This window comes from Callithrix jacchus, chromosome 21, assembly GCF_049354715.1.
Source record: "Callithrix jacchus isolate 240 chromosome 21, calJac240_pri, whole genome shotgun sequence".
NCBI lineage: Eukaryota > Metazoa > Chordata > Mammalia > Primates > Cebidae > Callithrix > Callithrix jacchus.
This window is the reverse complement of record NC_133522.1, coordinates 5,322,164-5,348,791: the sequence shown is the minus strand read 5'-3', so window position 1 is coordinate 5,348,791 and position 26,628 is coordinate 5,322,164. Positions and strand designations below refer to the sequence as shown.

The 26,628-nt window shown below is 38.9% G+C and overlaps 1 protein-coding gene across 2 annotated transcripts in view; it reads right to left on the bottom strand.

Moving 5' to 3' along the window:
• Positions 1-5,021: 5,021 nt before the first annotated feature.
• PROS1 (protein S) overlaps positions 5,022-26,628 on the bottom strand; it is an 84,831-nt gene continuing 63,224 nt past the window's right edge. For both annotated transcript variants that reach the window (XM_035282834.3, XM_035282835.3), the window contains 6 exons: positions 23,564-23,753; positions 17,327-17,494; positions 15,522-15,690; positions 11,934-12,085; positions 9,401-9,626; positions 5,022-6,284 (listed from right to left, as the gene is read on the bottom strand). In XM_035282834.3, the coding sequence (XP_035138725.3) occupies positions 6,124-6,284; positions 9,401-9,626; positions 11,934-12,085; positions 15,522-15,690; positions 17,327-17,494; positions 23,564-23,753 (1,066 nt within the window). In that variant the 3' untranslated portion in view covers positions 5,022-6,123. The remainder of the gene's footprint in view (positions 6,285-9,400; positions 9,627-11,933; positions 12,086-15,521; positions 15,691-17,326; positions 17,495-23,563; positions 23,754-26,628) is intronic.

The window sequence follows — 26,628 nt, the reverse complement described above, 5'->3', positions numbered from 1 at the left end:
GAGCGTGTACTGAGAGAGAAATGTGTAGTTGCTCGGACAGAAACAGCAGTGAGAAACGAAGTGAAGGAACTTCCTTAGTTCAGTGCAGCAGATTCAGGCCCCGGGAAGAGTTTCCAGCCCTGGAATTCCATAAGGTAACTGAATACGTTTTCTAAAATTCTCCTGTTGCTGAAGCTGATTCAAATTGAGTTTCTATTACTGGCAACCAAGGGAGTTGCAAGCTCATTGACTGTCAGTGACAAAGGAGGATTTCGTTTTGAATATATAGAGTCTGCTTTGGGTTTCATAAAAAGGATTGCTTTTGTTTGTTTGTTTTAAATACTTATTTATTCATTAATTTTTAAATATATTTTATCGCACTTTAGGTTCTGGGGTACATGTGCAGAACATGCAGGATTGTTGCATAGGTACATACATGGCAATGTGGTTTGCTGCCTCCATCCCCATCACCTATATCTGGCATTTCTCCCCATGTTATCCCTCCCCAAATCCCCACCCCGCCACTGTCCCTCCCCTATTTCCCACCCCCACAACAGACCCGTGTGTGATGCTCCCCTCCCTGTGTCCATGTGTTCTCATTGTTCAACACCCTCCTATGACTGAGAACATGTGGTGTTTGATTTTCTGTTCTTGTGTCAGTTTGTTGAGAATGATGGTTTCCAGGTTCATCTATGTCCCTACAAAGGACACGAACTCATCTTTTTTTTATGACTGCATAGTATCATGGCTGCACATATTGTGTATATGTGCCACGTTTTCCTTCTCTAGTCTATCATCAATAGGCATTGGGGTTGGTTCCAGGTCTTTGCTATTGTAAACAGTGCCACAGTGAACATATGTGTGCATGTGTCTTTATAATAGAATGACTTATAATCCTTTGGGTATATACCCAGAAATGGGATTGCTGGGTCAAACGGAATTTCTATTTCTAGGTCCTTGAGGAACTGCCACACTGGTTGAACTAATTTACACTCCCACCAACAGTGTCAAAGTGTTCCTATTTTTCCACATCCTCTCTAGCATCTGTTGTCTCCAGATTTTTTAATGATCGCCATTCTAACTGGCATGAGATGGTATCTCAATGTGGTTTTGATTTGCATTTCTCGAATGACCAGTGATGATGAGCATTTTTTTATACATTTGTTGGCTTCATATATGTTTTCTTTTGAAAAGTGTCTATTCATTTCTTTCACCCACTTTTGAATGGGTTTGTTTTTTTTCTTGTAAATCTGTTTTTGTTCTTTGTAGATTCTGGATATTAGCACTTTGTCAGATGGGTAGATTGCAAAAATTTTTTCCCATTCTGTTGGTTCCTGGTTCACTCTAATGATTGTTTCTTTTGCTGTGCAGAAGCTCTGGAGTTTAATTAGATCCCATTTGTCTATTTTGGCTTTTATTGCCAATGCTTTTGGTGTTTTAGTCATAAAGTCCTTGCCTATGCCTATGCCCTGAATGGTTTTGCCTAGGTTGTCTTCTAGGGTTTTTATGGTGTTAGGTCTCATGTTTAAGTCTTTAATCCATCTGGAGTTAATTTTAGTGTAAGGTGTCAGGAAGGGGTCCAGTTTCTTCTTTCTGCACATGGCTAGTCAGTTTTTCCATCGCCATTTATTAAACTGAGAATCCTTTCCTCATTGATTGTTTTTGACAGGTTTGACAAAGATCAGATGGTTGCAGATGTGTTGTGTTGCCTCCAAGGCCTCTATTCTGTTCATTGGTCTATATCTCTGTTTTGGTACCAGTACAATGCTGTTTTGATTACTGTAGCCTTGTAGTATAGGTTGAAGTCAGGTACTGTGATGCCTCCAGCTTTGTTCTTTTTGCTTAGAATTGACTTGGCTATGTGGGCTCTCATTTGGTTCCTGGTTTCCATGAGAATCTTCTGATCAAGTTGTCTGCAAAGGGGCCAATGAACCTAATAAAAAGCCTGAGTTTAGATTTACCCGTTAAACGACAAAACCCCTTGAAAGGTTAATTATTTTCACCTCATGCAATAATCAGTAGGAAAAGAAAAGAGTTTTTTGAGGACTACAGTAAAATCAGGTATCTGTGTGAGAGGGAGAATCTGCACGCCCTGTGGGGGGTGATCACCAAGACAGGGCTTGGATGCAGGGAATAGAACAGAAATTCACGTCCGTCTTTTCGGGCCTCGTTTAAATAGCACCTCCCTGAGCTCCTGTTTAGAATCCACTTCTTCCCCAGAACCCCCTGCAAATGTTTATTTCTGCATTTTGGTCTTTACCAAACTCAGGCTCATTTTGTAACTACCTGTCCGTGTGTCCGCTGCCCCCTGGACTGAGTACGTTGTCAGCAGTGCCAAGATATTTGCTCCGTGGTTTTCTCGGGATTGTTTCTAGCCCACACTTCTAATCATTGGTCTCTATCTCTGTTTTGGTGTGTTCAGAGTCAGTGTCAGCATTTGCTTAACTCAAGTAAATAATATCCTTTCTAATCTTCAAAATGTTAAAGTGATAATATTAACAACTGAGACTTAATGACATAGCCAGTTATATGTACAGCTGGAGGTAGAATTGTTTCTATCCAATCAATTGTTAGATTTTTTGGAATTGTTCATTCCAATTATACACCATTTACTAAGTGCTGGGATAACTACTAAGAATATGGGAATAGTGTAGTTTCAGAATTGGACATGGATTTTTGACCCGGACATGCTGGCTCTTTGCAACTTGCTAGCTACATGTTCAAGGCAGACTAAGACCATGCGTATTTTTCACATCACCCAGTTGTTAGCCCCCTGTGGCCACTCTGTACATGCTGAGTTGGCTCAGGAAGATGCTCGTCTTCAGAAGCTCCAGTATCAGCCCGAGGGTTCAATTTGGCTTTATTTAAATTAATTTTTTAGTATTTATTATTTGGAACCTTCAGATAATGCCTGATTCTTCCTGTATCAGTTAAAAAAAGCCCACTCTTCTCTTCAAATCAACTTGAGGAAGAATTTGATGTATCAAGTGGTTCTTCCCAGTTATAGAATGAGAAACCAGATCTCACAGTTTGAAACTTGAGCAGGAAAGAGAATCGATCACTAGCAAATTGCAGATATTCCTTTACAATTTCTTTCTCATGAAAGTAGGATACTCTTTGGGGAGGGCTTGTTATGGCAAATAGGTTAGCATAAATCAATCTGTAAATTCATGAAATGCCATTCTTATCCACAAGTAAGACAGCATAGTGAAACCCCGTCTTTACTAAAAATACAAAAAAATTAGCTGGGTGTGATGGTGCGCACCTGTAGTTCCAGCTACTCGGGAGGCTGAGGCAGGAGAATTGCTTGAACCCAGGAGGTGGAGGTTGCAGTGAGCTGAGATTGTGCCACTGCACTCCAGCCTGGCACCTGGCGACAGAGCAAGACTCTGTCAAAAAAAAAAAAAAAAAGACAACTGCTATACCACTGCATGTCCAAAGCATGACAGAGTGATGGATCAGAAAATACCCCCCAACCTCCCTGGTTTGCTACTTGTTCCAAACCTCTCCATACTCAGTTCACCTCTATTTCCGACACTCTTAGCTTCATATCTTGGTTCAATCTTTTCCCATTGTCAGTTTGACCTTGTAATCTGGCCTTGCGCTGTTTATATTATTAAGAATATGCACCCCAAACCCATGTATGCTGGCCCAGATAACTGCCCCTCACGTTCACACTCTGCAAACACAAATACAAGCTAGCCAGAGGTTATCTTGTACAGCACTAGATGAACCCCTAAGCAATGTCTCTACCATAGAAGATCCAATTTTCTTATGTAAGTTCTCTGAAAACTCAAAGCTTGCTATAGCAAGAAACCCATGTCCAAGACCACTGTCAAAACAATCTTGTTCATAAGGAGAAAACTACTCTGACATAGGAGGAATGTCCAAAAGTTTTATCACTTCAATTTCTTAGGATGACCGGAAAAGAGCTGCTCTATAGCTCCAAGGAACAGGACCCTGAGCACTACCAAGGGCCAGCTGGAGTACTGTGACTTCCTATTCCATTGGGTTCAGCCCTCGGACATTCTACTGCTTTTGACTCCACATGCACAGAGTAGAGTAGGTGCTTGATAAATATTTGTTGCTGAATGAGTAAATTAGAAATTGATCATACTTATCTTTTGAGTCTCGAGTGACTCTGTCACCTCCCCAGTCAATATTAATAGCAACATGATAAAATCTGAAATAGAATTGTTTCGGATCAGATTTCCCACTGATGACAGTAAGTAAAGGTCTAGGGAAATGCAAAAATATATAGGCAATCATTTCGGGAAAAAATATTTTTTCACATGAAGAAGTCCTCTTTCTAGTAATCCCATGAGTTCCTTAATTCTAGAATGAAAACAAAATTGGAAATAATTAATTGTACTGACATATAGGGACTGAGACTGGAATTATACTTTCAGACAGAAGAAACGAGGTGAATAGTCCTGTTCTTACCGATTAACCGCTGCTTTTACTGATCCATCACTGGCCACTGCAAATGGTAAGTTCTATTAGCATGTCAAATAACATGTTCAAAAAGTAAAAAGAAAAAAGATAACTTTTTCAAACGGTGAGTTCTAAGGGACTCTGTAATGGCTCTGTTATTTGGATTTTTATCACTATACAGAGCTGAAATGACACCAAATATCCACTTTGCCTTCATAAAACTACTGTACTCCCCCAACTCTTTAAAAGTAGGAATCTATATTCCTTGGCAACGTTGAAAATTAAACATCAATCAAAGGTTCTTAGCTGTAGGTCTAGACTCTCTCCGAGCCATATGTGAGCATCCCCCACAGTACCTGGTGGCAACTGGGAGAAAAATTACATCCAGCAAGACCATTTCTAGGATGTGTCAAAACACACACGTTACTTTTGCTTCTCTTCACCTTCTGAATTCCAGTCTACCACCCAACCCATAACTACTATTCAAATATTTGAGCTTGATCTGTCTTTTAACTGAAGAACTACTTTGTCATATGAAGAGTTAAATGTCTATTATGTGATTTTATGTTTTGTTCAAATAGTTGATATAATAAAGACATTTACATGCATTTTTAAATTATATACCAATTTATTATAAGTGATATAAAATATAGTGAAAGGAATTTATTTTTGAAAACGGTCAGTGAAACATCTGATGTACACCCAGCTGCGAAGAGTAGATTCGAGTGCGATGAAACTACCACGTGAAGAGCGTCGCAGCACCAGCAGGTGGCAGTCTTACCTCCTTACTGCTCTCATTACAAAGACACAATATTCACCATACCCCTCTGGGGTTTATTCAGCTGTTAAAATTTCTTCTGGGTTCATACTTCCTTTTGTACTTCAACAGTCACATTTTGGCAACGTACTCTGGCAATTAAAAGTTGGATTCGAGGAGAACCACAAACTCCCACGTATGCTCATTCTCCTTTCCATCCCTAAATTCTGCCTTTTCTAATGTAGTTCTCATGTGACCCACACAGCCAAATTTAAGAAATGTACCCATGTCAGGTTTCCACACCTGTCCAACATAATGTGATGTCTCATCCTGACAGACTGCAGTTCCTGTGCTGCTCTCAGGAAAATGTACCCCACTTGTTTTCTAATTCAGTAAAGATGCTGGTTTAAATGTGAAGCCACCCAAGAGAAAGATGAAGCCAAAGCTAGCCCCTGAGAAACTGTTTTGAAATAAGGCATTAAGACCCTCCATCCAATTCATATTTAATAGGGCACCATCTCTTCTGCCTTCATCATCAAAAACAAAAGAACCCAAACAGCATCTACCTATCATCAATAATATTTAATTACATGTGCTTTTGTTTGAGTTTACTTCTTTGCCTTCTGAAGAAAATAGATATTTAGACACTAGTTCATGATGATAAAATTAAAATTTAGTTTTACAAACAAAAATTGAAACTGTCATTTGTAGGAAAAAATTCAAGTTTAAAAGTGTTGTTTCACTATTTCTAGACAGCGAGAAGAATTTTTTTTTAACTGTGATTTATATCACAACAGAATCTTTTTCCTTGACAAAGGACTTTTCAAAAATCCCAGGAAAGAACCACAAAATAATCAAAAACTGCACATTGTAGATTAAACCCTTCAGCTGTTATTGAAACATACACATAATTACACACAAGAAAAAGGTATTATCAGAAGAGAAAAGATGCCTTAAGAACTCTTTGTCTTTCTCCAAACTGATGGACATGAGTGAGCTCTGATGTCATTATGTTTAGAAATGGCTTCATCCAGATCCAAGAGAACACCATTCATATTGACCTCCATGCAGCCATTATAAAAGGCATTCGCTGGTGTGGCACTGAATGAAACATCTGTAAAAGCAGAAGATTACACTATTAGTCCAAGACTTTCAGCATCTTATTTGTTTACAATGAGAGGAGTCATTCAGACTTCCTCTTTCCAACCGAATTCTAAACCTACAGAAAAAGTTAATAATGAAATTCTATTCAGTAAATAGACCTTGACTCCAATATCCATGTGCTTCACTGAAAGCAGCATGTCATGAGTTCCTCTGATTTCATAAACACAATTAGTTTCATTTAAACACATCTGGGGAAGAGTAGAAACAAGCATCCTGTTGTGATATCTATTTTTATTATACAAATAACATATTTTCTCTTTAAACTTGAGCAACAGTTTAAGAATGTTAATCATTTCTTTTTTAAATGCCATGATCGATATGTCTCTTCTATTATTGTTGGAATAAAAGCAGATTTCTGTATTTTTCCAAATAAATAGTTTTTGGTTGAACATACAATAGATCATGATAGAGGATACACTTTGATGTAATATTTGGAATTCTTAAAAAAAACTTTTATTAACTCCTCAGCGAATACTATAGGGTCATTTTAGGGCCTCTGGACCTTTCTGCCCTTTGTTTATCAAACTTAATATTTAGTAGCACCCTCTGACGCCTCAGAACTGTGACTCCTTTTAAAACCACCCATCGGCTGGTCCGAGTGCAGTGCTGTTTACAAGTTGATCACAACCAGTTACAGATTTCTTTGTTCCTTCCCCGCTCCACGGCTGCACTTGGTTAGCCTTTAAAAGAGAGAGAGAGAGAAAACTGACCCATTAAGCTACTGGCTTCCTCTTTTTTTGGCCTCTCCTCTCCGTTAATCGTAACTCACAATGGATATTCTTCATCCTCGGTACTTCATGCTCCTCCCGCGAAAAAAACCTTTACATTTTTGACCTCTAACTCGCCAAGACAGAGACTAAAGCACGCTTTACTGTGAGCTCACAGCATTTGATAAGAATCCTTTTCAAGTTGGGCTAAACCACATAGATCATGCCACTTTTCATTTTCTAAGGAAAAAAATTACTCAAAATCAGCAGTTTCTCTTGAGTTTTAATTCTTCACATGCAATTTAACACGCATATTTTGCATACAATTAATAATTTACCCATCCCGCAGTTCATACTCTTGATATCTCGATATTTATCTACTCTCAAATATTTCCCACTTTTTCTCTCAAGACATTTTGCCTGAATTAGTCCTCAGTGCTGTTGCCAAAGACCTGAACCACTGAAATTTTGACAGTTCGACTTCTTTTAAACTGTTGGTTTGATTTCCTAAATTACATTCAACTAACTTGTGGATGAGGTAATAGGCAGATTTCAATATAGAATTTATTCATTTGAACTATAATTTTGCTCCCTAATAATTAGGCACCTCACTACTTAACTCTGTCTTTCTATCTATCTATCTATCTATCTATCTATCTATCTATCTATCTATCTACCTACCTGTCTACCTACCTACCTACCTACCTACCTACCTACTTACCTATAGTTTTTAGAGCCTTTTTACTTCTATTTCCCAAAATCCCAGATACAATTTCCATATATGGGAAATCAAGACCATGAGCAGTTTAAGAAATAAATTGAGGGTTACCAGAGGTCCAGACATCAAACTCGAATTCTCCCCATGTGAATAAACCAGTGGCATTTGAAAATGCTTTTAAAGAACTTTCTGCCTCTGTTTCCATTTAAAGTGAAATATTGGTGCCAATTTCATATTTTCCAATATTCAGTTAAATATAAATCTGCTTTTCCTCCAGTTTTCTCCATCTTGGTAAATGAAATCTCCACCCATGCAACTGCTCATTCCAGATACCTCAGAGTCTCCTTGTACCTGTCTTTCAGTCATTCAATCTTATTAATTTTGTTTCTAACACATGTCTCCAGTCTATTCACCGTGCATCATCTTCACTGCTATCACCCTAGTCCTGCGGCTTCCTCAGTTTCCTCATCTGTAAAATGGGGATATTAATAGCACTTACCATACAGGACTGTTTTGAAAATTAAACAAGTGGGTATATTCCAAGCACTTTGAACAGTGTCCAGACTGTTTGTTTTGCAACAGTTGAAGGCAGTTTACACACTGCAACTCTCGTCCCCGCCTTTTCATCGGGATTACTGAATAGCCTCTCAGATCACCTCAGTTGCACCCACTTTTGTCTCCCACCTGTCCTTCTCCATCCATCACGCAGAATGGATCTTTAAAATTGGAATATGGCTATACTTCTTTCTTGTCTAAACTTTTTAATAGTTCCATGTCTCTCATTGTAAGATTTAGGACCCTGAACTAGGTCTACAAGTGATCCATCCACCCAGCCAGTTCACAGCCTCATTCTACCCTACCATGTCCCTTGCTCACCATGCTTTCACCATACCGATCTCCTACAGATTCCTCCAGCATGTCATACCCTTCCACTTGGCCCACACATGGACCATTTCACTTGCACAATAATTCCAATCCCCACTCCCACACCTGGTTGAATTTATTTAACCTTTTCAACATCAGATTTACAGTTTAGTCTGTTATCCAGACTGGTTGTTTCTGGACCCCACACCCAGGTGAAAAGTCCACATTTTTGGGTTCTGAAAGCAACCCACACATTTCTCTCATAAAAGCGATCACAATTTTAATTATTCTGATATTTTCCTAATTAGCTGCTTAATGTCATTCTCTGCCACTAGATAATAAAAGCCTTAACATCAGGGACCATATTTATTGTTTATTACTGTGTCATGAGCACCTGGGACATAAGATCTTAATAAAATTTGGATAAATGATACATGAACCAAATAATAGATGCATACATATTAAATAAATAATGGATAAATTGAAGAATAAATATTAAACTTATAAGACTATTGTAACGGGAAAATAAAATAACATGTCCTTCTGGCTGGGATAGCCAAATGCCGCAAAACTTGGTCAGTCTTAGTTCAACATTTTTAAACTAAAGGAAACAAGAATGTGCCAATAAAGTGTCAGCACTGGCCCTTAGAGAAAGAATATTGAATACTGGATTTTATGGTCCCTTCTGGCGCTTTTTTACTAAAATTGTATACTTAAAATATTATCAATTTGATTTAAAATATACTTTTTAAAACTGAAGAAAAAGTAAGCGGATACCTGGAAGGCCACCCAGGTAAGTGACCACTTCTCCTTGCATTGCTTTGTCCAAGATGGCAAGTTCCTTCTGAATGTCTTCGTGGGAGACGGTTTCCATTTTAAGTGGCGTTGACACCTCCAGACTGTGTCTGTTGACTTTAAGTTCCAGATGAGACTGTTGATCGGAACACAGACTTAGGGCCTCTATCCGATATATGACAGTCTTTTCAACAGACAGCAGAATATCCTGAAGAGTGGAGCAAAGATTCAGTGTAAAGTAACGAGTAAGAGGAATGCTGCTGAAGAGTTACTTTTGAGTTTTTGAAAGTCAAAAACTAAATTTGAATAAGGAAAGAAAATGTATGATAGAGCCTCAAAGTTTAAGTGAAAAATTACTAATTATCATAAGACTAACTTATAATAAGACTAAATGTTAAAATACACACTAGTTTTACAAACTCTGAGTTTAGGTAACATAGACATGTATGTTGTTTCTGAAGATTCAAACAACAAAGTTGTGTTACCAACAGTAGTGTCTTAGGCAATATCTTTCTGTTTATAAGCCTTCCTAATTTCCAAGTTTACATATGAAAAAGGAGGGAGTTGAATCACTCATTGTTGAAGAGGGACTTGTAAAATCAAAAATGCTTTAGGAAGCATATGCCAGCAGGACTAAAATGTTTCTTTGTGCCGCACAAGCAATCCTGTAGACGTGGGACAAAATAAGTGAAGAGGCCCTGAGAAAGAAAAACCAGGGATTGCCAGCAGTTAAGTTAGAGACTATTTGCCAGAAGATTCTCAAGCAAGAAAACGTTTTCATTCCGCTGAACTTTTCAAACTGCTTTACACCTAAATTATTCAACTTCTTGAGTTATTTCTTCATACAGCTTATATGGCATAGAGGAAATGTAAAGAGCAAGAAAGAGAAAATAAAATCAAAACTAGGGAGACAGGAGTTATGACGAGTCCCAGATGACAAAACATAGCCGGAAATGCTGATTTAGGTATCCAACAGATCTATTTTAACTGAAAGACAACGCTTTGCAAATAGAGGTTACTTGGGAAAATCGGTTACTGTGTTGTACACGTCCATATCCTTAAACGCATGAGAGGAGCTGGTCAATAAAGGACATGCTCCAGCATGATCAACGGTCTGGAATGATGTGACGAAATATCGCATATGGACCTTGAGAAGGAAATCTGACATGCAGAGGAAGAACCGTGGAGGCAAACACTGAAAGGATAAAACAAGTATCAAAGACATGGCACGTGTTAACCTCTTCCCTGCATGAATGTGGTGTTGAAGACAGGAATTCCATTGTGTTTAAAAAGAAAAACAGGCCTGGAGCGGTGCTCACGCTTGTAATCCCAGCACCTTGGGAGGCTGAGGTGGGTGGATCACGAGCTCAGAAGTTCAAGACCAGCCTGGCCAACATGGTGACACCCAGTCTCTACCAAAAATACAAAAATTAGCTGGGTGTGGTGGTGTGCCCCTGCAGTCCCAGCTACCCAGAGGCGGAGGCACAAGAGCGGCTGGAACCTGGGAGGCGGAGGTTGCAGTGAGCTGAGATCACGCCACTGCACTCCAGCCTCAGTGACAGAGCAAGACTCCATCTCAAAATAAAAAACAAGCAAACAAAAAAACCTCTGAAATCCAAATGTAGAAGGCTCCTTAAGCTCCTTATAGAAAGGAGATTAAAAACAAACAAACAAAAAAAACCCTCATCAGATAGTGTTAGGTCACTTAAGGTTAACCACCAGAAACCTCCCATCCTCCTCCCTGAATCAACAGCATCACTTATTACTACAATAGACATTATTTAACCGCGGGTCTCTTGCTAAAATCTACTGACACCATGCAAGACAGCCTTGGCATAAACACCAGTTTCTTGCTGTAACTCGTTGGAATCCGCGCTGATGGCACATAGACAGAACTATTACCCTCTAATAGAAGTCTGAAGACTACAGATCTTCTGATAACCCTCATATTTCCTTTCATCTAAGGCTTTTTCCTGTTCTTCCTCCTAATTTCAAATAACATTTGCCAGTAAGAATCCAAGCAGACCGGTTTTAACTTTTTCTTTTTTTCCTAACTTACTCATGGGAGAAAAGATTAAGAGTGCAAGAAAGAACAAAACATTATAATTAAGCACTGAATAACTGAAGCACTGTAATTAGACAACTTCTATGTTGACAGTACAGACTAATTCCCACGATGATTCAAAGATTCTGAATAAGGGTGGATCTCTACGTACTCGGACGGCTCCAAGCAGCCTGTGTGAGAATCTGCCTAATCTCAGGCATAGATGCAGTAGGTTTTTCAGTTCTCCCTCTTCTTACTTCATTCAGACCTTGGAAACATGCCAGCAAAAAAAGTAACAACAATCGACATTTTTTTGAGTCCTTCATGGTGTGCTGGAGGTGGTGGCAAATGCTTTACATAAGTTACTTTATTTAATCTTCAGAGTAGTACTTTGAGGTAAATACTGCTATTATATCCATTTTTCAAAATGAAAAGAAAAGCAAGGCTTATATAGGTTTACAGTAAAGTTACCTGTAGTTTTTCAGAGGTGGAGTCCACCAAGGACACGGCAAAGGGCACCGTGTTGTTACGAGAAACCAAGGCAAGCATGACACCAGTCCCCATGGATGGACGAATGTTCAAAGACACATTTACATGCCAACCCTCGGCACTGGAGACATTATCTAAATAAAAGAATGAAACAGAGCATAATCCTTGCGTTCCTGAAGCGCAGCGGAAGGAATTATTAGTAGTAGAACCCTGGTAATATTCAAAACCATCTTGTGTAATACTAAACATTGTCGTTCCCTTTCTCAATGATCTATATAACCTAAGCAGCACAAAACAAAAGCTTTTTTTTTTTAGGCAGGCAAAAAGTACTGGAGTCCCATCTTCCCGTTCTTCCTAGAAGAGAATTCGGGACTGGTGTTTCAGAAGGATGAGCGATTTTCCTTCTTTGCTCTGTAACAGCACTTCCTTCTCCCTTGCACATTCACCAACGCTCAAATCGCAGAGTGGTTATATTTGAAAGCACACATTTGAAAGTTTAACAAATTTACTGTAATAATTTTTGGAGACTCTGGCTACAGTTGCCATCTTCACTCCAAAGGATAAATAGGATCTATGTACGTAGGAGAGTCAGATAGTTTGATACTAGAGAAATACACTGACATTAGCATTTGGTTTTGACATCAGAATGGGAACCCCTGTTTTGTGATTCTCTTGGCGTAATCCTTCACATTCTCTTTCTTAATTACTAGGTTCATTGTCTAACCCACTGAAGCACAGATCCAGGAGATATATGTCTCTATCATCGCTTTGTTTCCCACAGTAGTCACTCAATAGATATTTGCTAAATTAATGTTTCCAGAGTAGATGGTTTCATAAAAATATTAGTTCATAATCTGAATGAAGTCTTCCTCATTTAATATGATATAACATATAGCAAAGGCCAAATACCATTTGGAGCCTTTAAAAGGGTAAATGTGAGTGAGGAAAATCATTTTCCTTTGACAATATGTGCTTCCATTTAGCCACATATAATGTCACTAAGTTTTTCATTATAATCCTGTAATTCCCACCAGGAAGAAAAAAATATACAGACCGGGTGCAGTGGCACATGCCTGTAACCATAGCACTTTGAGATTCCCTGAGTTCAGGAGGTCAAGACCAGTCTAGCCAACATGGCAAAACATCTCTACTGAAAAAAAAAAAAATTAGCTGAGCATGGTGGTGTGCACCTGCAGTCCCAGCTACTCGGGAGGCTGAGGCAGGAGAATCGCTTGAACTTGGAAGGCAGAGGTTGCAGTGAGCTGAGATCATTCCACTGCATTCTAGCCTGGGAAAAAGAGCGAGACTCTGTCTCAAAAAAAAAAAAAAAGTATATATGTAATAATTGTGAAATAAGTAATTTTTAATTGATATATCATAATTGTACACATATTGGGATACATATGTTATTTGATTTTATATGCATAATAATGTGTAATGCTCAAATTAAGGTAATTGGAATTTCTATCACCTAAACATTTATCTTGAAATAAGTAAATTTAACAGAGAATATTAACAAACTCAAACTGAAATTAACATGCAAATGTATAGAAGTTAAAACGTAACATTAAATATGAATTACAAATTATCCATGAAATGGTTAATTACTTTTTAGGTAATTTTTTAGGTACAATATAACTCTAATTTCATTACCTTTTTAGAATTTTTTTCCTTTGGCCAAATCATTGTGGGTTTAGTTTTATCCTAATTTAATCCTCATTTATAACTTTAAAAAAAAAATCCTTCATATGCAAAACAGAGCTAGGAATTGTATTAATTTATGTTAGAAAAATAAAAATCATTAGTGTAAAATTTGTCCTTAAAAATGTAGTAGAAAGGCTGAGCACAGTGGCTCATGCCCATAATACCAGCACTTTGGGACGCTGAGGCAGGAGGATCACTTGAGGCCAGTAGTCTGAAAACTGACCTGGGCAACATAACCTTTGAGAGAGATAATCTAACCCTCAAATATTCTTCCATATAATTAATCACATAAAGGCAGAAGGATGCACGTTTTAGGATGTTCACAGAAGTATTATTTAGAAGGTTAGAAACCTAGGGTCAGAGTGGCAAGATTCCCTGCTGCACTTAGGCTGCAGAAAACTGGAAAGAGCACTACCCTATCCTTACAACAACAGCAAAAGCCAAATTACCTGCATAATCACAACTTCTCTTGGAACTGTCAAAGAGCTGAGGTTGCAGAGCAACCAACTAACCAGAAACCTAAAGAAGGACAGGTGTTTGCAAGGAGAGCCAGAATGAGAACCCTTTCTAACTCAGGGTACACAGGAGATGCCATGCTATTTGGTAAAAATAATTTAGGTAAAGATTTAAACAATTTTCTGAAGTCCATGTGGGGGCCGATGTAAGAGTTTAGAAACCCTGGAAACTGGCCGGGCACGGTGGCTCATGCCTGTAATCCCAGCACTTCGGGAGGCCGAGGCGGACGGATCATGAGGTCCGTAGATCGAGACCATCTTGACCAATGTGGTGAAACCCGTCTCTACTAAAAATACAAAAATTAGCTGGGTGTGGTGGCATGCACCTGTAGTCCCAGGGGAGGTTAAGGCAGTTGAATTGCTTGAACCTGGGAGGCGGAGGTTGCAGTGAGCTGAGATCGTGCCACTGCACTCCAACCTGAGTGACAGAATGAGACTCTGTCCCAAAAAAGAAGGAAGGAAGGAAGGAAGGAAGGAAGGAAGGAAGGGAGGGAGGGAGGGAGGGAGGGAGGGAGGGAGGGAGGGAGGGAGGGAGGGAGGGAAGGAGGGAGGAAAAAAAACTTGCTAGCAAACCATTCCCTTATTCTATGCAGAAGGTAATATTTAAAAAATTTGAAACCTATGGTGCATTAGGGGCAATCCTGGCAACAAAAAAAAACAAGCAGCTCAACTCCTCACTAGATTGATTCAATCCCATCACTAAGAACCTAGCAAAAGAGGTGTGCTCATTTCCAGACACAAATATTCTTTATCTCAGTCTCTACTGTTATGCATAAGATGCCCACCTCTAAACCAAAAATTGTTTGACACACAAAGATGCAAGAGAAACAACACTTGGTCAAGGGACTAAGCAGACAAAATGAGCAGACCCAGATATAACACAGTTGGAACTGTCAGACAAGGAATTTAAAATAATGATGATGAATATGTTGAAAGCTTAGTACGTAACCTAGACAAATGTGAACAGTAGGGAATTTCAACAGAGACGTAAAATGTTCAGAAAGCATCAAATGGAAATGCTAGAAATGAAGATGCATCTTTTCGATGCATTCATTGGTAGACGCCAGACAAGTGAGAAATCAGTGAACTTTAAAGTAAGTCAACTGAATTTACCCAAAGGGAATCAGGCTGATTCCCAACAAATAAACTGAAATAACAACATAAGCACATTGCCTTTATGTTTTTCTCAATACACTGAAAAATTTTTGTAGAAGATATATAATAGTATGAATAAGCATAAGACTACAGTGGGCACACAGATAATAACGTTCACCAAAGAAATTATTACTGTTTGTTGATGAATAAATTTACTCATTAATGAGAAAGTAAAAATAAATGGAAAGTCACTTACTATAATCTATGATAAATTTAGCAATTCCAGAACCAGGATAGTAGGACCCCTTCTCCACAGTAACCAGGCAATGCTTATTTTGTTTTTCCTGAATAATTTCCTTGACTCCTGAAGCTCCTTGCTTCATCAAATTCCAGCCTCGTATACATCCATCTAGACGAGGGTTAATCTAACAAATTAAAATACAGGTCAAGGAGTGCATTTTAAACCTAAACAAGTGGCTCAATTATGAGTATAGACTTTCATTTAGAGAAAAAAAATCTTTTCTTTGATAATAGTTTAAAATAGTTTGTATTTTATTTAGGTTTTTCTTTTCAAAGTATTCTTCAGACGGACAGTCTTCTTCAGTACAAGCAAGCTTATACCATCACAAGCCCTCAGTGGGAGCTTAACGATTTTTACCACTTCAAGCTCCACCTGCCTCTCCTACGTCATCCAGTGTTAAGTTTTCTGCTCTCAAGTTCTACATTTGCTTCTAGCTGCGACCCTGGGCTCTAAGCCATCTTGTTTTTCTTTTCTTTTCTTTCTTTTTTTGTTTTTTGAAATGGAGTCTCGCTCTTGTTGCCCAGGCTGAAGTGCAGTGGTGTGATTCCAGCTCACTGCAACCTCTGCCAACCAGGTTCAAGCGATTCTCCTGCCTCAGCCTCTTGACTAGCTGAGATTACAGGCCCACCACCACACCCAGCTAATTTTTGTACTTTCAGAAGAGACGGGGTTTTGCCATGTTGGCCAGGCAGGTCTCGAACTCCTGACCTCAGGTTATCTGCCCGCCTTGGCCTCCCAAGGTGCTGGGATTATAGGCATGAGCCACCACCCCCAGCCTTGTTTTTCTTTAGTGGCATTTACAATATGGGTTAGTCTTGCCAAGCAGACTCTAAGTCTCTTCAGCCACAAAAGTGTTTGCATTCTTTAGCCTCCATCAAGCAACCTGCCAGGCTCAAGACATGTGAAAGCCATTTAATAAATGACTGATACTTCTTGAATAATTTATTTTACTTTTAATGTGTCTTAATTTCTAAGTTTCAAACAACAGGTCTATTCATGTCGACATGGGTTAATTCATTCAAGTTTAATATATAATAGAAATCTTTTAAAAGTGAAAGTAACTACAAATTGCCTGGAGTGAAAGGTGGATATAAGACAGTAAATATTTAAATGAAATCAGCAAGTGTATCTGGCAGGTCTGTGATGTCAAATAAAATTTTTTAAACTCTTTGAAGACAGTGGTCAGTCTCTGTCGTAAAACCTATTCCATATTTGTTAAACAAATATCATATTTAGAAAAATAGCTGCTACATCTGATTTCAGTTTATGACATGCTATAGTTGTACCCTCAGTAAAGACGTATGTTTTTAATAACTTCCATAGCATATGTGCTATGCTTTAGCTCTCGAATATAAGTCCTAAAAATAAACTTGAGAAAGTCCTTTGACTGGCTTCTAAAAACTAGCATAATTTTGCACTTAAATATGTGCATGTATATGTTTAAAGACTGAGTGCGGATGATCATGATGTTACTGGACTGCAGGGTTAACATTCTCAGGGGTTAACTTGAGAATTTTACAAGTCCACTTTATGATTTATGCTGGGGATTTAAATGAACACAAAACTACCACATCGTTTTCTTGTTTCATTAATATAATTTCGAGGGTCACTAATGTTATTTTTCCATGATCATTTCAAGTTGTCACAGTTAGTATGCTTAACAAAACAACTTCTGTTGACTCTCAGAAAAACACGTCTTCAAATATTTTACAGACAAAAGGCATTCATCCATGATGAGTGAGAGAAGCTTGCATCATTACCGGTTTAATGAACTGACTTTCCACCTGCCGAGGGAATCCTGCAAAGTATACTTTCGTTTCCAGAAATCCATGTTCAGGCTTGAAAAGGGGTCCAAGTTTATTTATATTCATCACAGCCTCTTTAGCTATTTTAAGGCTAACACTATGTTCTAATTCTTCCACAGACACCTACAATTAAAAAAGAAAAATTACGAAATAACCAAGCATTACTACATGTCATTTGAAACACTGAAATCTGAAAATTCTGTTATTATTCTAATAAAATACTTTTGTAATCATTTTAATGTAATTATTGATTTGTTACGACTTATTTGGAATATAATAAATGTGATAAAAAGCATTTAGGGTGAAAGCACTTGATCAAAAATTAAAAGCAAAGCATACCATATTTTAAAGTTAAAAAAAAAAAAAACTATTCTGTTAAACTTAAACATCTAATTATATATCTTTCAATCCCAGGCTGCTAGAAAATTAACAGTTAAGTGAGCCATTCTATCTTAGGAAAATTTTAAGTGGTCTTATTTTGCAATCGTCTGATAATACACATATGGAGTCAATCATGTAAATAAGTTCTTAATATAAAGGAAGAACAATCAGTATGTCCAGTATTCTGTTAATTGCCCACAAATTATTTTTCCTTTAAAATTAAAAAGTGATTGAGGTAGTAAGAAAAAACGGCATAAAATTAAATTGGAGTTCTCCAATTTTGAGAGTAGTCTGGGTTTCTTAGAACGGTTTCAAATAAGGGTAAACAACCGTCAAAACTCCTCCCACAAAAGCAATCTGAAGAACCACTGCTGCATCGCTTCATGTAAAACCACAGCACTCAAAGTGCAAACTCTTCACTTACTAACCAGTAATAGGAGCCAGCCAATAAGCACATTAAAACATCGTTATAGGAGGGGGAAACTATCCTCCAACATAAAATAAACTTAGTGACACAGATTTAAAGCTTGTCAACACTCTTTTTTTTTTTTTTTTTTGAGATGGAGTTTCGCTCTTGTTACCCAGGCTGGAGTGCAATGGCGCAATCTTGGCTCACCGCAACCTCCGCCTACTGGGTTCAGGCAATTCTCCTGCCTCAGCCTCCTGAGTAGCTGGGATTACAGGCGCGCACCACCGTGCCCAGCTAATTTTTTGTATTTTTAGTAGAGATGGGGTTTCACCATGTTGACCAGGATGGTCTCGATCTCTTGACCTCGTGATCCCCCCCGCCTCAGCCTCCCAAAGTGCTGGGATTACAGGCATGAGCCACCGCTCCCAGCCTACTCCTGGCTTCTCCTTTTTTAATATAGCCAATTAGCAGTATTTGAACAATGATTCTCTTCTTCACAGACTTTCTTAACTTTGCCCCCAAGACCTGACCCGGCTTGCTTCTCTTTCTGCGCTCTAACCACCACTTCTCATTCTCGTTTGCTAGGTCCTCCCCTCCCCACGGCTCAGGACGCAGACCTTTTTCCTGCAGCCATGCAGGAATTTTAAGGGGGACACCATGACTCCACTCCGGGGCATCTGGAAAGTTTGGAGGTGCACAGCACTTTAATTTGTCACAATGAGTAGGGGCCAGGCTGGCATTGCAGGATGATAGACAATTGGCATCATGTACACGGGCTTGTCATGCACAATCAATAATAATATATCGAGTATTCTTAAAATCTTCTGCACATCCCTGCTAGGGACTCATGTAGGGACTATTCGTGCTCACCATTATCTGAGTTTGTATATACGTACACACAAGATGCTTGCCTCACTACTTCAGCATTCCTTAAGTTTTCCAAGAATGTAATAATCTGGAAAACTAAAGATAGACTGATACTGATTTTGTTCATATCTTCACCAGGAACACTTTGGAAAATTAATATTACCAATGGCAACACCATTTATGCACTTAATGGTATTTCAGTTGCTCATATCACACCCCAGTGTTGATCTTCATTTGTAGCTTTTTTAGTCTATGTATAGAAGCAAGCTGTGGCAAGTATTGTAGTTATAGTTGAGTACTTACATACCAAAATACGTATTATTTTCTTATAAATTCCTTTTATTTATTGATATGAATGTAATAATGAGAGCATTATGTTGGTTTCAACTGGGTACACGTGAAGGTGGTTTATATTACTGATATATTTCCTTACAGAACAGTAAAGGAGCATTATATGTTTTCAGACATTGGATGAGAGAGTATTTGAAACCACTGGTCAGCACCACCAGTTTCATGGCCTGAAAACCCTTTTTTATGCTGAGTATTCAAAAATTTGAATTGAAGGTTTAACTGTAGAAATATATCCAGAATCTGACCACTTCTCACCACCCTTACCACCAGCACACTAGTCAGAGCTGCCATCTTCTCTCCACCGGGTTATTGCAATGGCCTCCTAACTCCGTATCCTGCTCTCCTCTCATTCTCCACTCTCTGGTTTCCACAAAGCCATCAGCTTCTGATCGTGATTATATTTTAAAATGTGAATTAGATCATGTCCCATCTCAAAATCATCCAGGGCCTTTCCATTTAGCATAAAATCCACACCCTCTTCATGGCCCCCAAGGTCCTAGATGATCTCATTCCAGACCACGTTTCTAACTTCATTTTCTTTTCTTTTTTTTTTTTTTTTGAGACAGTCTTGCACTGTCCCCCGGGATGGAGTGCAGTGATGCAATGGCTCACTGCAACCTCCACCTCCCGGATTCAAGAAATTCTCCTGTCTCAACCTCCTGAGTAGCTGGGACTACAGGCGTCCACCACCACACCCAGCTAATTTTTTTGTGTGTATTTTTTCAGTAGAAATGGGGTTTTAGCATGTTGGCCAGGCTGGTCTCGAACTCCTGACCTCGTGATTAGCCGGCCTTGGCCTTCCAGAGTGCTGGGATTACAGGCGTGAGCCACTGTGTCCGACCTCTAACCTCATTTTCTAACGACTCCCCTGCTGCTGCTACACTACACTTCGTGCTATTCCTCAAATACCAAACACATCCTCTTCCAGGAAATTCTGTTTTTGCTGTTCACATGGTGCAGAATCATTTTATACTCCCGCATGTATTTCTCATGACACGTGCTCTCGAGTCTCAGTTCAGATCTAATCTCATCAGAGATGGCTTTCTTGATTCGATATGCATGCGATCATCACTTGCTACGTCCTTGCCCGGCTTTTCTTTTTTCTTATCACATGAATAACTCTCTGGCATATTCATTTGTTATGCATTTGTTGTTCGCATCTCACCACTAGAATGCAAGCTCTGTAAGCGCACTGACTTCATTTTACTTGCTGTTACATCTTTACCACCAAGAATAAGGATTAGCACACAGAAGTGCTCAGTAAATATTTTGCTAAACAAATTATGATACGTTTACAATTTAAATTCCTATTAATGTTAGACCCGTAATCAAAGATAAGAAGTAATAATCTGGCCAGTGCGGTGGCTCATGCCTGTAATCCCAGCACTTTGGGAGGCCGAGGCGGGTGGATCACGAGGTCAAGAGATCGAGACCATCCTGTTCAACAAGGTGAAACCCCGTCTCTTCTAAAAATACAAAAAATTAGCTGGGCATGGTGGCGCGTGCCTGTAATCCCAGCTACTCAGGCTGAGGCAGGAGAATTGCCTGAACCCAGGAGGCGGAGGTTGTGGTGAGCCGAGATCGTGCCATCGCACTCCAGCCTGGGTAACAAGAGTGAAACTCCAACTCAAAAAAAAAAAAAAAAAAAAGAAGAAGTATTAATTTGTAAAGTCGCCACATCTTTGCCCAAGTGTGTTTTGTTCATACCTCTACTGTTACATATTTCATGTTACAGTATATTATTTCCCAAAGACGCATCTGTGAGGTGCTAAGCTCTAGAGCAAGGAAAATCTCTTGCTATAGTTCTAATGCCTTGAACTCAGGAACTTAGCAGCAAAAGCACTCACTAAAAGCTTATTGAATAAATAAGTGCATGTCTGAATAAATGAAGGACTAAAATAATTTAGTGGTGACCTCACATGGTTTCTCAACACAAACTTCTTGGCTGGGTGCAGTGGCTCACACTTGTAATCCCTGCACTTTGGGAGGCTGAGAAGGGCAGATCACCTGAGGACAGAAGTTCAGGACCAGCCTGGCCAAAATGGTGAAACCCATTCTCCACTAAAAACACAAAAACTAGCCAGGCATGGCATCAGCACCTATAGTCCCAGCTACCTGAGAGGCTGAAACAGGAGAATCACTTGAACCCAGGAGATGGAGGTTGCAGTGAGCTGAGAATGTGCCACTGTACTCTAGCCTGGGTGACAGAGGAAGACTCTGTCTCAAAATAATAATAATAATAACAATAATGATAAATAGATAAATAACATAAATAAATCAAGATCAACACAAACTTCTTGCCAGCTCCTCTGGGCATAAAAGATGTCTTTTGTGCACCACATTCTAAGGTGAAGCTAGTCTTCTCCCACCTATCCTCTGCTGAAGACAGCAAAGACTCTATACTTCAGAAAAGACTTCTCCCCACTGTCAACTAGCAGTAATCCCTCCAGGGAAGTCCTTTTTAATTCAGTGGATTAAAGTACTGTCCTTGATCACTAGAATAAAGGCTATACGTAGGATTAATTTGAAATGCTAATTTATTTTTTCTTTTTTTTTGAGTCTTGCTCTGTTGCCCAGGCTGGAGTGCAGTGGTACGACCTCAGCTCACTGCAACCTGTGCCTCCAGGGTTCAAGTGATTCTCCTGCTTCAGCCTCCCAAGTAGCTGAGATTACAGGAGTGCACCACCACTCCTGGCTAATTTTTGTATTTTTAGTAGAGATGGGGTTTTGCTATGTTGGCCAGGCTGCTCTTGAACTGCTGACCTCAGGTGATCCTCCTGACTCAGCCACCCAAAGTGCTGAGATTATAGGCGTAAGCCACTGCACCTGGCCTAAAATGCTAATTTCTTTCTTTCTTTTTTTTTTTTTTTTTTTTTTGAGACGGAGTTTCGTGCTTGTTACCCAGGCTGGAGTGCAATGGCGCGACCTCGGCTCACCGCAACCTCCGCCTCCTGGGTTCAAGCAATTTTCCTGCCTCAGCCTCCCGAGTAGCTGGGACTACAGGTGTGCACCACCATGCCCAGCTAATTTTTGTATTTTTAGTAGAGATGGGGTTTCACCTTGTTGACCAGGATGGTCTCGATCTCTTGACCTCATGATCCACCCACCTCGGCCTCCCAAAGTGCTGGGATTATAGGTGTGAGCCACCGCGCCCGGCCCTAAAATGCTAATTTCTAAGCACACTGGTACCTGCTACTGTATATCGTTTGCACAAAAACTGATTACTAAGTCTGGCATAATGGCTCATGCCTGCAATCCCAGCACTTTGGGAAGCCAAGGTAGGAGGAGGATTCCTTGAGTTCAAGATCAGCTTGGACAACATAGCAAGCCACTGTGTCTAGCTTTTTTTAAAAAAGGATTACTTATCTATACACTTATATTTGAATTTGAGTTACCTTTTTGAATTTGCTACTATATTTATTTCTCCTTAATTTAAAAAATATTAATGGCAATTGAGGAGAGTTTTCCTTGATCAGTGGTGTCTTTATATAAATTTCTATGGCAGCCAGGTGCGGTGGCTCACGCTTGTAATCCCAGCACTTTGGGAGGTCAAAGTGGGTGGATAGCTTGAGGCCAGGAGTTCGAGACCAGCCTGGCCAACATGGTAAAATCCTGTCTATACTAAAATTATAAAAATAAGCCAGGTGTGCTATACACATGTAATCCCAGCAACTCAGAAGGCTGAAGCACAAGAATCACTTGAACCCAGGACGCGGAGGTTGCAGTGAGCCAGGATCATGCCACCACACTCCAGCCTAAGTGACAGAGTGAGACTGTGTCCAAAAAAAAAAAAAAACAAAAAACAAAAAACCCAACAACAACAAAAAAAAACTGTTAGTTCGCCTAATAATCCCTAACACCAGAGTTCACCAAACAGCCACTAAACAAGGTAAAAAGTTAAATAAGGTAAAAAAGGTAATATCGTTTAAAAGGTAAAAGGTTAAAGACAGGGTAGTTCAAGCAAATAGCTAAAAACAACTATTTTAGTTATGATAAATTCTAATGTATTAAGTGAGAATCTTATTTCTCAGGCTGTTTCAGGAAATTACAGTGAACAGAATACACTTCGTAGAGCATCAGATAACTCCAAACCCAGTTTGGTTTGGTATCACTATAAAAACAAATTATGATTTTGTACGAACCGCATCACAGCGGAAAGATACTGATGAAATCTGCAAACGTACCGTGTGCCACACACCATTATTAACAACGCCGCCTCCAGTTGTGATTCTTGATGTCTGTTCGTTCTGAAGCTGAACTTCAAACTTTCCGTCACGAACTGCGATCAGGATCCAGGCTGAGTGATCGAGAGATTCTGCATACAGCACCACGCCTTCTGAATCATATGTCCGGAAATCAAATTCCGCTGTAAATCTAAACAGTGTGAGGAATACAGAAAGCTCAGTGCATTATTCTTTTTTTCTTGTACTGGCAAACAGCAATATGGACAAAGAGTCAAATATTTTTTCGTTTTCTGGAATTAAAAGAGAAGGGCAGCATTAGACTGCTCATGTATTATCTCTGGCTCCATGTTGTTTAAAATTAAGTTGTTATATATTTTCTTGCTTATTCTTGGAACCTTTTCCCCAGGGAACAAATGCTTTGGTAATTCATCATCTTTCTTTGGCATGTTTTGAACGTGCCTTTCAAATGCTGGAATTAACACACATGTATAGACATCAGGTATACTGTACCTCACCTGGCCCCGTTTATACACCACATAATCTGACATTAACATGGGGTGGCTTTTTGGTTGTATTTTTGTTTTTGCTGTATCAGTAAGTGGTCAGTAAAATGCTTCAATTTCATGATTGGTTTATTCATCAAAAGGCATATTTTCCCTATAATTTCACATGTCAGGAATCACTCATGGAGATCTATAAGATAATATATGGGTGACTCCAGCCATCAGTGAGCCTTCATGTGTGGTAAGAAAGAAAAAATTAAAACTTAAAATATATCTATTAGCTTTTCTAAAACTCTAATTGCATAAGTCACTGTAGTAGAATACACAGACGGAAATTTTAAAAGATACAGTCTACCCATGTGTTTGAGGGTATCTGAGTGCTGGCAACAGCTGTTGCTATTAAGACTCTAGACACATATGTACCTATTACAGGGAGGAAAATCTTAGGGATGCTGAAATTAAAAGAACACGTGCTGATTCGGTATCCTTAAAACACTTTAGTGAGAATCGGCATTGACATTTCCGAGGGACTAGCAAATCCCAAAGGTTGATGAATGACAAACAGGAAAATGAAATATAGGTGCATCACTATAAGGCACCTGAGTTAAAATAAAGGCAATTTGAGTCAAAGAGTCTGCACTTCAGATCATTGCTAAACTAGGCAGGACAGAGCCCCACACTCTCATCGCAAGGTGTAATAGTGACAGTAACAGAGGGAGCATTTGCAGTGGCACACAAATCTCTCTCAAACGGAGCAAAAAAAAGGTGACGAAATAAACTTTCTCATCTTTAGAATTCCAAAGAAGTATTAAAAAGAGGTAAAATGTGAGTAAAGTATGTTGATGGAGAACAATTTAGTAGGAATTTACTGAACTCAGATTATATAAAAAAGAACAATTTGGCTTGGAACAAGGACTTCTGTCCCCTTTCATAACTATCTGAGCATTTTACTGATACGAAACAATACCATCTGGCCAAAACTCAAATCTGTGTATGCTCCAGATCTTCCAGTAATTGATCCTATTGTGGAGATAGTTCCCTTTTCTTTCTAAAACCAGGCTAAAGTCCTATTTCAAGGAGTCACGTTCTGCATATTTTGTTTCTGGCATACATCATCAGCAAACTGATTCATCACAATGGGAACAATTCATTCTTTCTCCCAAGCACGGTAAGCTGGAAAAAAGAGTGAATTTGTTAGCATTTGTGGAGCTAAAGTATTTGATCATGAAAAACAGATGTAAAGGAATTTGCAAAAAATAAAAATAAAAGCACTAGCTATTCTTGTGTTGATTACACAGGTGGCAGTTATAAAAATTCATCAAGCTGTACATTTAATCTAATGTGTACATTTCTCTACATACATTACATATCAATGAAAAGTTTAAAATAAATAAATAATAAATTCTGGGAAAAATAATTTGACCAACTCCAATCCAATGTTAGAGATGAAACGACTGTGAACTGTGAGTGAGAAACGAACACGCTCTTCCCTAGGTAGCCATGGGATATTGGCTCCAGGATCCCTGCGTGGTATCAGTATCCACAGATGCTCAAGTCCCTCATGTAAATGGCACAGTATTTGCATAATTTATGCAGCTCATCTCTAGACTGCGTATAATATCCAACACAAGTAAATGTTATGTAAAGAGCTGTCATGCTGCACCGTGTTTTATTTGTATTATTTTGTATTGTGTTGTCGGTATTTATGTGGTTTTCTTCTGAACACTATCTACCTGAGGTTGGTTAAATCCACAGATGAGAAACTCAAGAATATGGAAATCAATTGTATTCCTAAAAGTGTTATTTACTAAAACTACTGTTTTTCTCTCATTCTCATTCTTCTCACAGCAGGTTAGACTTGTCCCCAATCTGCATCATTAGAAGATATTACTTGCTCTGTGACGTTAAAGGGAAAAAACAAAAATTGGGAGAAAAAAAAGTGTGGACGGAGCACAGTCACTTAAGTGTTCATGTAAGTTATTAATCTTAGAATAACTTTCGGTGTTCTTTGATTCTATGAATTTGGTAGAATTATTTAATGAATAATTATTCACATATCTAACAAAATTAAATCCTAAACATACATGCTTACTTAATTAAAATATTTTCAAATTTGAACTGTATAATCTGTCTCAAATACTTTTTCTTTCCATTATTCCAAAAAAATTCCAATTTCTTTCTTCTACTTGCAGCAAGGTATGCTTCTGGGAAAATCTTATAACTAAAGCAGAATGATGGCAGATCCCCTGAGGTGGCCACCTGAGGTCAGGAAGTCGAGACCAGCCTGGGCAACAGAGTAAAACTCCATCTCTACTAAAAACACAAAAATTAGCTGTGTGTGGTGGCGGCACATGCCTGTAGTCCCACCTACTCAGGAGGCTAAGGGAGGAGAATCACTCGACCTAGGAGGCAGAGATTGCAGTGAGCTGAGATTGAACCACTGCACTCCTGCTTGAACAAAAGAGCAAGACTCTGTCTCAAAAATAAATAAATTCATTAAAATAAAATAAAATGAAAATTGGATCATAAACATTGCTATAAAAATAAAGTGAAATTATGACT